Source organism: Gopherus evgoodei, chromosome 8 (assembly GCF_007399415.2).
Source record: "Gopherus evgoodei ecotype Sinaloan lineage chromosome 8, rGopEvg1_v1.p, whole genome shotgun sequence".
Taxonomy (NCBI): domain Eukaryota; kingdom Metazoa; phylum Chordata; order Testudines; family Testudinidae; genus Gopherus; species Gopherus evgoodei.
In genome coordinates, this window is record NC_044329.1 from 20,733,601 (window position 1) to 20,746,341 (window position 12,741).

Consider the following 12,741-nt stretch of genomic DNA (forward strand, 5'->3'; position numbering starts at 1 on the left):
TTTTTAACCAAGCATCTGCTGCATAGCAAGAGCCTAGGGGTTTCCGAAGCCTGCCCCACTCAACAATAACTCCAGCTGTCACAAGCAGATAATCTTCTGTTGGATCAGAATGCTGTGGCTTCAGCACACCAGTGACGACAAACCAGTCTCCGGGGCAATCATGATGCAAAAGGCTAGGCTGGTAATACTACTAGGAAGAGCTAGAATGATGGGAATGACAACAGATCAGAGTGTGTCATTGAGATAGGAAAAGAAAGCTGAGGACCAAGGCATCTTAATCCCCAGCAACCCTGTTCTCCCTGATCCTTTCACAAAGCTTCCCCACACCTGCATTGAGAAACCTAAGAAGCCAGCACACGCACACACAGGGGATCAAACCAAAGCTTAGAGTTCTCTGCCTAGATATACATAAAGGGGACATGACCTGGAACTGCATCTTGGCCAGAGGGTCCCATTGATATAGCAAAGATCTGCATGGTAGGTAAATGCAAAAGGTCTGACACACAAGTTACATCAGTCACCCTCAAGTGACAGGACTAAAGCTGCCATGGATTTACTGTTACCCGCAGGTCTCAACATAACAAAAATTAACATACACCAGCCCAAATGGAGCCACCTAAACCCAGGAGGCTAATTTGGTGGTAGTCAGGGGAGGAAAGAGAAATGTCTGGAACATTCTCCCCACCAGCTACTTACACAATTTTGAAGTACAGTGTTTTATTTAACACAGATGCTACAACTGTTCCCAAACATGAGATGACCTCTTAGCAACAAGCAAATAGACATGACAGTGAACAGCAGTGCAGAGTACTGAAGTATGGACTGGTCCTGGCCAGGTTCCAAACCATGTTACCTACCTCCCTCAAAAAGAAAAGACTATGGGACCATAATTTGGGAGGGAGAAGGACAGCAAGAAGCATTTGCAACAGGTTAGTAAGCCCTAATGTTTTAATCTATTGACCACACTTTGAGACCAGGAAGATATGCTAATTAAAGAAGGGCCCAAACCATGAAGTTCTGGATCTCAACTCTTCTGCCTCAGAGTTTGGGGGTGTTTTGATCCATCTCTAAAGCTGACAATGTTTATTGAGAACTCCAAAAACCAAACCTCCTAGGGACAGAGCACAGCACAACTGATAAAGCACCATTTATGTTTACAATTCAAATATTCAAACCCCAGTTCCAAAGTACAGGTCTTGGGCGCCACCAAAGTCAGGTTATTTCAGTCAGTTTATCATAGACACATGGAGCTTGTGTGTCCTGGCATGTAATGCTACCCATTTTTCTGAGTAGCCACGGTACACAGCACGATGGGTCCTATCATCTGTACATGCTAGCTCCCATTATTTGAGAGGAGGTCTGCTGCAATCTGCCCTTATTGTGTATCAGTTAGGTTTTGCCCCCATGTTCCTGGCATATTGCTAGTGTACCTCCCTTCCCCCCACAAGCCAATGGGCAAACAGCATGGGTACCGCTGGTGCAAGATATTTGTCTGTCTTTTATGCCAAAGTGGTTAAATCAAACCATCAAAGGTTGGTTCTCTCTTATCGGATGCTCCACTTTTCCCTCCAATTTCGATACATGTGAGCTGGCTAAGGCAAAGGCGGAGCTCAGCTTTACTCTCAGCTCATGTCTCAGTGCTCAAGCAGGAACTCAGTTGCCAGATTGGGCAAGAAGGGCACGGGAAGAGCAGGAGAGGGCAAGAAGGAAGAGTCACAGGCTTAAAGTAACTCACCGATGTGATAAACCTGTACAAAGGTTGCCGCCTCTCTGTGTATTTCACGGTGATGGGGCTCAGATCATAGCGAAACCAGATAGCGGGGATAATGCGGCCAGTGTGACTGTAGGCAACATACTCCTGGAAAAGAGAGTGGGAAGAGAGGAAGGCAGAAAGCATAAGCAATTTTATTTCAAAGTTGATCTCAGAACTGACTCCCTTCCCACTAGGCTGCTCCTCATTCCTATTGGGAAATTTGCAACATACTATCAGGAGATAGTAATTACCCATAATGATTACACTAAGAAAAGTAACTTGTTCATTTCTGAATGACTATAAATCAACAATACTGACTGCCTGGTGATGTGGCGTAGAACAAAAAATGCCACTCAGTATGACCCTAATCCAAAGTCCACTGAAGTCAATGAAAAAAAGAGACAGACAGTTTTGGATCAGCCCCAAGTGGATACATGGATTTTCCAAGTGGTTGTAGATAGAGAGTTCTAGCACTATTAAAATTAAAAACTGCAGCTAACCCACTGGTAAGTTAAGCAATACAAAAGGAATTTGACTTACACCAGCTTGTCGGCCTGCCTCATGCATTTAGAACAACAAAGCATTTCCTGTGTCTGAGGCCCCATTCACGCTGGGATAAAAACAGTTTTAACGCTTTTTGTCGGCCCAGTGCAAATAGGACAGAACTGTGTTTAAACCATGTTAAGAAACTTGCTCTAGGCAAGGAGGGGAACTAACGTAGCAGAGAGTTTGCAAACACCATTTTAAATCTGTTCAGCAGAGACACTCTTAGCTCCACTCTGGTCACAACCCTTTAATCCACTTCTTATACAGCAGGTACATGTGAAGTATCAGCCAAAGGGCAGTTCTCCAGATCATCCACCGTTATGGAGAAATCAGCACTGTGAAAGGGATTTCTAAAACCTGCTTTGAAAATACATCTTAGTTCTATCAGGTCTTACCAAGAAAATATTTAGTTGTTTTGCTGTATAATATTTTAAGTGTGCCCTCAACACGAAGAGAAACACCAGCCATTGATATGAGCAGACAGACAAACAAGTAGAGGAGGAGAGTCAGCTTTGGGATACAGCAAACCTTTGAGAAATGCCTGAGCATGCTCTGCACATTCCGGCCCTTATTTCAGCAGATACCCCTTCCCTATCCCTGTGACAAGTGTGCCACTTTTGACTGATAGACCCAACTCTTCAGGAGGCAGGGACAACAACCACCCTAAAGAGATGGATGAAGCACTAACAAAGGCATGTCCACAGGTACAACAGCAACAGGACGATCTCTTCTCAGCAAAGGGAGCTGAAGCTGAAGCAGCACCATCATGCTCCATCAACCCCACTGGGATTTTTCCTCCTTTTTGAAGTCTCTTCCAGAGTTAGTGGACTGAGCTTCAATGGACAGAATAGGAGGGGACCCATACCAGCTTATTTTAAGGGCTCCTAGCACAACTAATTGGTTGATGCCAGAACTGTAGTGGTGGCTTTGGGTGGAGAGAAAACAGAAGATCTAGGAGATAACATGGGAGAGGAGACAGACAGTCCACACACATCACTATCATGGTACAGAACCACCTCATGCTAGGGCATCTATGCCAGATCATTCCAAAGACTTCCTTCCGATTCCTGCTTCCCTCTTATCAGCATGGGAGTTTAGAGCAGAGGCAGGAAACAGAGACCTTTTTAAAATGCACAGAAAATGCATACACAGCTCCATTTGCTTACACTCTGGTTATGAAGAGAACAGTTTTGACAGAACTGACCTCATTTTTTCCTTCCTTACCCTCCGCCCTCAGCAACACAGTCCTGATGATTCAGTCTTGGCTAAGGGCCCCAGTTGCAATCCTGCTCACTGAAGTATCAAGATCAGCAGCTCAGGCTGTACGTTTTCCCAATTAATTTCAGAACGTGTGTTGCAAGAGAATCTTATCAGAAGAGTGGTTGTAACATTAAACAGAAAGAATACATTCTATCCAGGGAGAGAAAGCTATCCAAACCCTTAGGACACTTTGTACAGGACACAGGAGACTATTGCTAGTCTTGGCACAGCTCAGGAGAGCATAATAAATAAGTGGATATTTTAGCAGAATGGCAGCCTCAGAACCCTCAAGTAGAATAGACACAATAAATCCACATGCGAAAGGTCTCAAGGGAAGTAAGAGCCACTCGATGCTCCACTGGGCCAATGCAATCGAGAGCTATCCTGCACAGACATCCACAGACACAAAGAGCAACAACCCTGCCCAATTTCGAGCAACTAGCAAAGGGCAGTACTCCCATAAACAATGCATTACATTTGCTCTCTGTGTTAAAATAACTGTTAATTTTTAGAGTCTTAAGGCTCTTTAAAGGGAAAATAATTAGACCCCAACCAATTCAGTTATGGGAAAGGCCTGCCAGGTACCCACACTATTTTAAAAAATAAATAAATAAATAAAATAAAAAAAAGAGTACCAGGCAATAAATCTCTCTGAAATCTCTTTAGCAAGAGAATTAGGATCTAGAATTACTTCAGGCTATGAAGGTTTTCGTACAATATATATCGGGACTTGAGTCAGTTAAGCTCACATAGGAGAGAGTCAGCTGTAAGGCAACAATTCTTCAGAGAAAGAATAATTAGCACCAGGCGCTGAGAAAAATTCCATGCTACTATAATGTAGCTGCTGCTAAGTCTAGAAGAGATGACTGCAAGAGTCCTCGTTCTAAAGCAATTCAGTTCCTCACTCTTCCAGCAGAGGCTACTGCATGCCTACCAAACACAAATGCTTTATACCAGAGCACCAATAGCATGGATTGAGTTTTAAGTAAAGAGCTTCCTATGAACTCATTAGGTTTTTCTTCCCCAATGGCAAGACTACGTAACAGTCACCTCCAGCCTTACCTTGTTTGCTACAGTATACTGGTATGAGTACCGCTGTTTGCCGCTCATATCTTCATACACGGTGGGGACTATCTTCAATATATAATCGTGAGAGGCAAGGGCTATGAGTCAGAAAGGGAAAGGATAGATTAGCCAGTGAAAAAGCCCATGCCCCCAGAAGGAGGGTGGGAACTCATGACAGCTATTAGGAAAGCATAGGGGTGATTTTGGTGATAATGGTGGTAGCGGGTGGGGGTCAGAAGAGCAGTATACAGATGCAAATACCATAAGCCCCCTGCTCAGACTTGCTGCAATTCATGTGATACCAACCTAATCCCTCTTGTAGCAGGTGATCATAATCAAGCTGCAGAGAATGCCAGCGACAACAAAATCCAGGGTGCAAGAGAGAGGTAGCAAAGGACCCTGTGGACTAGGCTTTCCCTAGGGCCAGGGGTGGGAATCGAAATCCCATTCACTGATGCCTGGGTCCCTTTGGTTGCTTATCTGCCCCCTAAACAGTGTTGCATTAATATCCTGGTTTTCATTTTGCTTTTGCCCACTATCAGTGGGCTGGCTAAGCCCTGGAAGCACTGACAATACATACGGTTTGAGCTGAGCTTGTCTGCTCCCCCCAGAGCATTGAATGCTCCATGAATGTTCTGGACCTGGAGAGCAAGAAGACACATACAGTGGTTATATTCTATACTTGGTTCTTTTTGCTTTTGCTTCCCCACCTTTGAAGGTTCCAGTTTGACTCAGTGTTCTCAAATGCAAAGCCTCAACCCAAATGAGAAAAAGGCACAAATTATTCTCAGTGGCCATTACCACAAGGCTTGGCTCCAATTGGTGAGGTTGTAAGGACCTCCAAAGATTTAACATTAATGTCCACTCTAAACTGCTTCAGCCAAGGGAGCACTCCCCGAATGGAAGTGACTGGTGGGGAAACACAAGTCAGTCTGAAGCTTTGAGGTGAGTCTCCATGGCAAACTATGACATCATTGCACACCAGTCTGCGCTGGTAGGTGGTGTCATCCCATAATTAGGATCAGTCTCCCAGCTGGAGAATAAAAACTTGCACTAGCAAGCTCTCATCACATGCATATACAATGTAGAGACTATAGCCTGCTGGGAATCACACTTTAAGATTCAAATTCAGGGCAGAACTTGCAGCTGCCTACTTTCTACTCAGATGCATCCCTAGAACAACATACACTATGTCTTGGAAGAAGGGAAGGAGACATGCCAGCTAGGCCATCCATTCCTTAGCAGTTGGTTCCAGGCACGCAAGTGTTAGGCATTCCCAACCCCTCACCACAGATCAATTGGATTCCCCCATTACTCCCCACTCCTCTAAGGTAGAGGCTAATGGAATTAGTTGAAAACAATAAGCACCAACATCCACCAACAGAATGATTGATTTGGGAAATTTCTGGAATGGTGAAAGCTATACAGAAGTCCTGCAACTGTAGTCAGAGGGTTGCAATGTAATACATGCCACATTAAGATACACAGAAGGAGAAGAGATAGCCACTAGCTGGGAAATTACTGACAGACAACAGATAAGCAGTTTTGTTTGGAGGAAGGGTTGTGTCCTTCTAGCTTTCACTGCATTAACAAGTCGCAGCACCAATTTGCATTGTCCACTGTCCTTCCAACAGCTATAAGCATTTGACTGCATAGGACATCCACCTCGTCCTACGGCATGTTTCCGCGATCACTATTCCACAGCAAGGTGGTTTGGGAAAGAAATAAGCTAACAAGGTTCCTTATCAATATCTTAGGAAAGAAAATTCTAGCAAGACAAATTCCTTGTTTTTCATCAAATTGAACTGACTGAACAGGTAACATGCAGGTGACAAATATAATTGGAACCACAAATGGGTTTTCTATAATGCCTTCCAGACTGCTGGTATCTCAAATGGCTTACACAGTGCTGAGTTGGATAGTAGCAATAACTAGGCAGGCAGACAGCATTCTGTTCTACAGCTCACACATCCTTGGACATCAGTTCATCTAGAGAGGGGGATATTTGACTTGGCAACAGGATTAACCCCAGCTCTTCTTAGTACATGCAATAGGAGTTAAACTTCTACTAGGAAAACCCTTTAAGACAGGCAGAAAGGGCATCAAGGTCTCATTTGAAAGATGGCACCTTCTTATGACACAGCAGCTCTTCCAACCACTCTTTCAGCATCAATTTCCAGTACAAGTCCTGGCAGGGAAAAAGAAGCCTGAAGCCTCAGCTCAGAGGGTAGAGCACGTCAATAGCTGAATAGTTAATCCTGGAAGAATCAAGTACTTCTTGAAGACAACCCGGAATACCTCCCCTTCTCCAAAAGGAGCCACACGCCGAAGTGACCCCATGAAGGAATTAATGGTCAAGCAGAAGTGTCCTCATATTACGGGATACTTTGGGGATAGCTCAGGACAGGAGTCTGCCTAACAACAGTGATCTCTACATAATCTAAAGAGGGAGCACATGTCAGTGGGGGAGCATACATGCTTGATTTACATGAGCTGCTAGCTGCACTACAAGCGACCGACCAGTGCAATCAAGCCTCACCACTGCAACATGCCAGCATAATGCCTGGTGGTTTTCAATGTCATAATATCTTGAAGAGGTGGAAAAGCAAGGCAGCTGGAAGTGTGATTGGCAGGCATAGGAGCATGGATGTGTGTATGGAATGCTGGTTTAGCTCAGCATATTTACAGGCAGCTGTGGTACTTCAAAACTAGTTCAGAAAGGATGAGCTCAGGTAAACATCTATTTCAGAGGATTGTCTGTGCATTACATAACTCCGTAAACTGTCTAACCCTTCCTGAGGTACACACAAGACATCAGAGTTAAGTTTAAACTACCAGGGTAAGGGCAGGGCAAGATTTTGTCACTCAGTAATAGTTCTGACACATTATACATATAAAAGTTCCCCCAATGTCCTTGATCTTAGTGGGCAGCATGTCACCTGCTTCTGCTCCATTTGATACTTTGGCCTGGTCTACCCTAGGGAAATTTACAAAAAGTTTCCCACCAATTCAGCTTAAGCCACTACTAAAACCAATAGGAAATGTCGTTTAGACAAGGTTCCAGCAGCCAGACCAGTCTTTAAACCACTATTTCAATTTGACTTACTTTTCAGAAAGGTTAGCTAAAATATTAGTAAAAATGGGTTGCTAGATCCTTGGCTGAACTCTGGTGATCATCTGTTTTGATGACAGTTCAGCTGAAACCATGCTAAAACTGGTGGGATACTTTTTGTAAGATTGCCTAGTGCAGACAAGGCCTAGGAGGCCATGCACAACAGCACACAGCCAAGGCACAAACAACAGACTTTGAGGGCAAACGTCCAGCATCTGAAAAACATTCCCCAAGTTTTTCCAATGTCAAAAACCCACAAGCTTTAGGTATAACATCCTGCAAGGTGTCCTGCATTCAAGATGGCATAGTTACTATACAAAAAAACTGCCCTTTAAATTACTTCATTCTTCTCTCTAAACAAGAAGAGCGAGGATCCCAAACCTGCACAGTTTACTGAGAGCGATGTCTCATTTTTGTGCCAAAAGTAGGTGGTGCCTGGAAGATTCCACTCCCTCACCCCGACGTACATCCCAAATTGGGCAGAAGCTAAGCCCAAGGATCCATGCAATCATATTAATAGTGAGTGGCGTCTCATTTTGGTGGCTCACATGGACAGAGTTTATTTTGTGGACAAAGCTTGGAGGAGTACCACCACCATTTCCCAGCCACCCTCCAATCTGGTCACCGGTGGCAGGAGATATCCCCATTTTGCAGACAGAGAAACCGAAGCACAGAGTTGTTAAATGATTTACCAAGGTCACAAAACATCTGTATGATACAGATAAGTGACAAGACCCTGATCTACTGAACACTAGTCCCATGCTCTAACAACTAGAGCATGCTGTCATCCAGTGTGCTGGAGAGAACAGCCCACCCCATTTCGAGCTCGCAGGAACTACTGAGATGAAATGTAGAAAAGGTTAATGAAGCCTAAAGTAGCACAGCCTCTGAGACTCCAGTGAGCTTTTCACTATTGGAGAGAGGGGATAAATATTCTCCTAGTCTGTCAGCAAAAGGAGATGGGGAGATCCCTTGAGGGATAAACTGCGAAGTTTTTGCAACTGGCCTTTATGAAAGACCAACATTTCAGGACATGACAAAGTAAGGAACAAAGGAATCAGGCAAGCCCTTCAACCCATTGTTAGATCAGCAGATACCCTAAGATAGAGGCAGGTGAAACCAAAAATAAACATTGAACAAAGAATGCTCACCTATATCCAGACCACATTCAAATAATCCAAGCACACCCCCTCACGAAATCACTCTGGATATGTCTTTTGCTGTAGCTGGGAGCATGCGTCCCACAGTGCAGACGCACTAGCTCCACTTCAACTAGGATGCTTAAAAAACAGGGTGGCTGTGGTGGTGGCTCAGGCTAGCCACCCAAGTACATACCCAGGAGGTCAGGTGAGCTTGTGCATGGTTAGCTAGCCTGAGCTGCTGTTCATGCTACCATGGCTACACTGCTATTTTTAGCACACTAGCTCAAGCAGAACTAGTGCAACTAGTGCCTGCTCTGAGAACACCACACTGGCTGCAGCGCAGACATACCCTCAGTAGCTCTCACCAGTGCTTGCTCAGTCTAGCTAGAAGCAGAGTAGTGAACAACTCCTCCCATGTCACATGCCCTTTAGCTCATGGTTTTGCTTACTGTGCCAGCAGCACGTGAGCACACATGCATGAAGAGATAGAGGTGACTGAACAGCATGTGTTATTTAGCAGGGCCATCTGGGGGGGGGCGGGGGGCAAGAGGGGCAATTTGCCCCAGGCCCCGGGCCCTGCAGGGGCCCCCACCAGAGTTTTTCGAGGACCCTGGAGCAGTGTCCCTCACTCACTCCGGGGACCCCAGAAAACTCTCACGGCGCCCAGGCCCCCGGAGCTTCTTCCGCTCCAGGTCATAGTCAGCAATTTGGCAGCTGGGCATCCTTCCGCCCCAGGACCCGCCGCCGAAGTGCCCTAAAGACCCGTGGCGGGGGGTCCTTCCAGCAATTCAGTGGCGGGTGAATCCTCTGGGCGGCCCTGTTATTTAGAGGCTTGAGATTTCTGAATCAACTTGTAATGGCACATAACAATAGCCAGCTACATCTGGGAGAGTGGCAGACTACATGATGTGCTAAATACTTCTATGGTGAGGGACACAACGTCTGCAATCAGACATCTTCTGCCTGTTCCACTCCATGCTCAAAGCCCTCCCATTGCCCAGCCTTCCTACCACATTCATGCTAACACTCTCCAAAGACTGCAGGATGCAGTGGTAGGAATATTCCCGTATAGGACACGTTTCCCGTGAAGTCAGCAGCAGTCCCTATTAGCACTTACCTCTTATAGTGAGCCACCATGTCTACTAAAGTTAAGATTTAATTTTCATATTTTTCAAAGTGCTTTATAGACATGAAACCAACTAATCATTATGCTAATATTTCAATGCTCCAACACAAGACATGTCCTAAAGTGGTTTGAGCACTGGCCTGCTAAACCCAAGGTTGTGAGTTAAGTCTTTGAGGAAGCCATTTAGGGAACTGGGGTAAAAAATTGTCTGGGGATTGGTCCTGCTTTGAGCAGCGGGGTTGGACTAGATGACCTCCTGAGGTCTCTTCCAACCTTGATATTCTATGATTCTAAAGGAAGCTGGAGCAGAATGAAATAGAGGATTACAAAGCAATGCTTCAGACTCATTAGCATTACAAAGATTTTGGAGTAAACAGGCATGTGTGGAACAGGGAGCAACGTAATGAAATGTCTGTGTTGAGGAACCAGAATTACAGAGATACTCTGTTTAAGCCATGTTGGGAGGTAAATCACGGAATAGGTGTGTGCATGCACCTTTGTATCCATATGAACTCAGCTTTCTGGAAGCAAGTTACAGAGGTGCAGGGCTGAGAGTTGTCTCCATTGAGAAATCAGGAATTATGTAATAACATAGCTCACCGGGTGAAACCCTAGCCATAGGGCAAATGCACATATTCACCTTCTCCCCAGCTGTAGGCTGGCAGCTTTGAACAACCGCTCAATTTGTCCTATGAGAAGGGGGAAGTAGCTAGATGTCTCATTTTCTAATCTTTGATCTCCATTAGAAGCATAGTGGAAGGAAGGGTGATATGGGGCTAGAATCTGTTGCAGTACCATATGCTCTCAACCACCACGCCTGTGGTATTGTAGTCCCTTGATAAACATGCCTAGCCTGCACAAAGCCACTAACTGAAGCTACATGTGCAAAATGAATATTCAAAGCAGCTTGCCAAGTGCTGTAGCAGGGAATCTGGAGTCAGGATTCCTAGGTTCTATTCCTAGTGATGCCAGTGACATCACAACCTTTGTGTGCCTCCATTTCCCACCACCATCTGTACAGTAAGCATAGGGCTACTTATCCATCTTTTCAAAAGCATTGTGAGATCTATAGATGAGAAACAGCCACAGAAGTTTAAAGTTCTCTATTGTGAATGAGAATACAGCTCCTCCCTGACCTTCCCCACCACACTCAGCCCTTTTGTAAAATGCTCCAAAATGTAGTAAAAAGAAGACTGGTTCCTCTGCCCCTGTAGACAGCAAGATGGCCTGGAGGGAGGACTCACCTGTAACTTATCTCCAAATGACAGTTTGTGGATGATGTGCGTCATGTCAGGATTCTGAGGCTGTGCAGTGGCACTGTGTGTTGACACGTGAAAGTTACCTGGAACCTGCAGTCAGCCAATCATTAACATAACAAAACAAAACAAAAGCAAACACATGACTCTATATTTTATTTCCCTAGGTAACTGGTGTTTGAGATGTGTTGCTCATGTCTATTTTATATTATGTGTGTTTGCTTGCCACATGCACCGGTGCCGGAAGTTTTTCCCTTAGCAGTATTTGTAGGAGATTGGCTCTGGCACCCTCTGGAATGGTGCCCGTATGGCACAGTATAAGGTCGCTGCCAGCTCCTCTCACCCTCAGTTCCTTCTTGCCAGAAACTCCGACAGTGGGGAAGGAGATGGGTTGTGGAATGGACGTGAGCAACACATCTCGAACACCAGTTATGGAAAAGGTAACTGTCTTTTCTTTGAGTGCTTGCTCATGTCCATTCCATATTAGGTGACTCCAAAGCAGTACCCCTGGAGATAGGTAGGAGTTCACAGACATGCAGATTGCAACACCACTCTGCTGAACAGGGCCAGCTCCAGGCACCAGCTAAATAAGCAGGTGCTTGGGGCGGCCAATACGAAGGGGCGGCACTCCAGCCACTATCTGGGTGGCACGTAGGTCTTCGGCGGCGGGTCTGTCAGGCCCTCTCGGAGCGAAGGACCTGCTGCCGAATTGCTACCGAAGAGTGGAGTGGCGTGATCGCACTGCCGCGGCTTGCTCTTTTTTTTTTCTCTTCAATTTTGGCCGCTTGGGGCACGTTGCAGCTCTACAAATGTCCTGGATAGTGACATACACCAGGAAGGCCACTAAAGATGCCTGCGTCTCATCGAGCGGCCTCTGACAATCGGCAGCAGCAGAACCCTCATCAGGTCGTAAAAGATGCCTCTTGGAAGAGAGTCGACAAACATGCTCCCCCTTGCCTGTTGATATAGAATATAGAGGCCGTGTTGTCCTTCAGAACTCTCACCACCTTGCCCGACAGGTCAGGTAGGAAAACTCCGTATGCCAAGCGGACCGCCCTGAGTTCTTTGACGTTTATGTGTAATGTCATCTCCTCCAGGGACCACATACCCTAGGTCTGGAGGTCATCAAGGTGCACGCTCCAGCTGAAGTCCGAGGCATCTGATACCAACTCAATAGTGTGATGGGAGGTGTCGAACAGAACCTCCTCTAGGACTATCTTATGATTGGCTCACCATCACAGTGAGGCAAGTACTGTTGGGAGAATGGTAACGACTCTATCCAGGTGATCTCTGGACTGGGAATAGATCATCGCCAGCCATTGCTGCAGGGGCCACATCTGGAACCTGGCATGACGGACAACGTATGTGCAAGCTGCCATCTGACCCAGCAGGTGCAGACAAACCCTGGCTGTAGTCGGGGGAAATGCAAAGACCTCCACGATGAGGTCCATCAGTGTCTGGAACCTTTCTAGTGGCAGGAA

General features: G+C 45.7%; 1 protein-coding gene across 4 annotated transcripts in view; it reads right to left on the reverse strand.

Moving 5' to 3' along the window:
• The window catches only part of ERGIC1 (endoplasmic reticulum-golgi intermediate compartment 1), a 96,463-nt gene that overhangs the window by 9,842 nt on the left and 73,880 nt on the right, over nucleotides 1-12,741 (reverse strand). For 3 of the 4 annotated variants that reach the window (XM_030572494.1, XM_030572493.1, XM_030572495.1), the window contains 4 exons: nucleotides 11,249-11,353; nucleotides 5,205-5,265; nucleotides 4,622-4,722; nucleotides 1,736-1,858 (listed from right to left, as the gene is read on the reverse strand). In XM_030572494.1, coding sequence (XP_030428354.1) covers nucleotides 1,736-1,858; nucleotides 4,622-4,722; nucleotides 5,205-5,265; nucleotides 11,249-11,353 — 390 coding nt within the window. The remainder of the gene's footprint in view (nucleotides 1-1,735; nucleotides 1,859-4,621; nucleotides 4,723-5,204; nucleotides 5,266-11,248; nucleotides 11,354-12,741) is intronic. The other variant, XM_030572496.1, reaches the window with a different exon arrangement.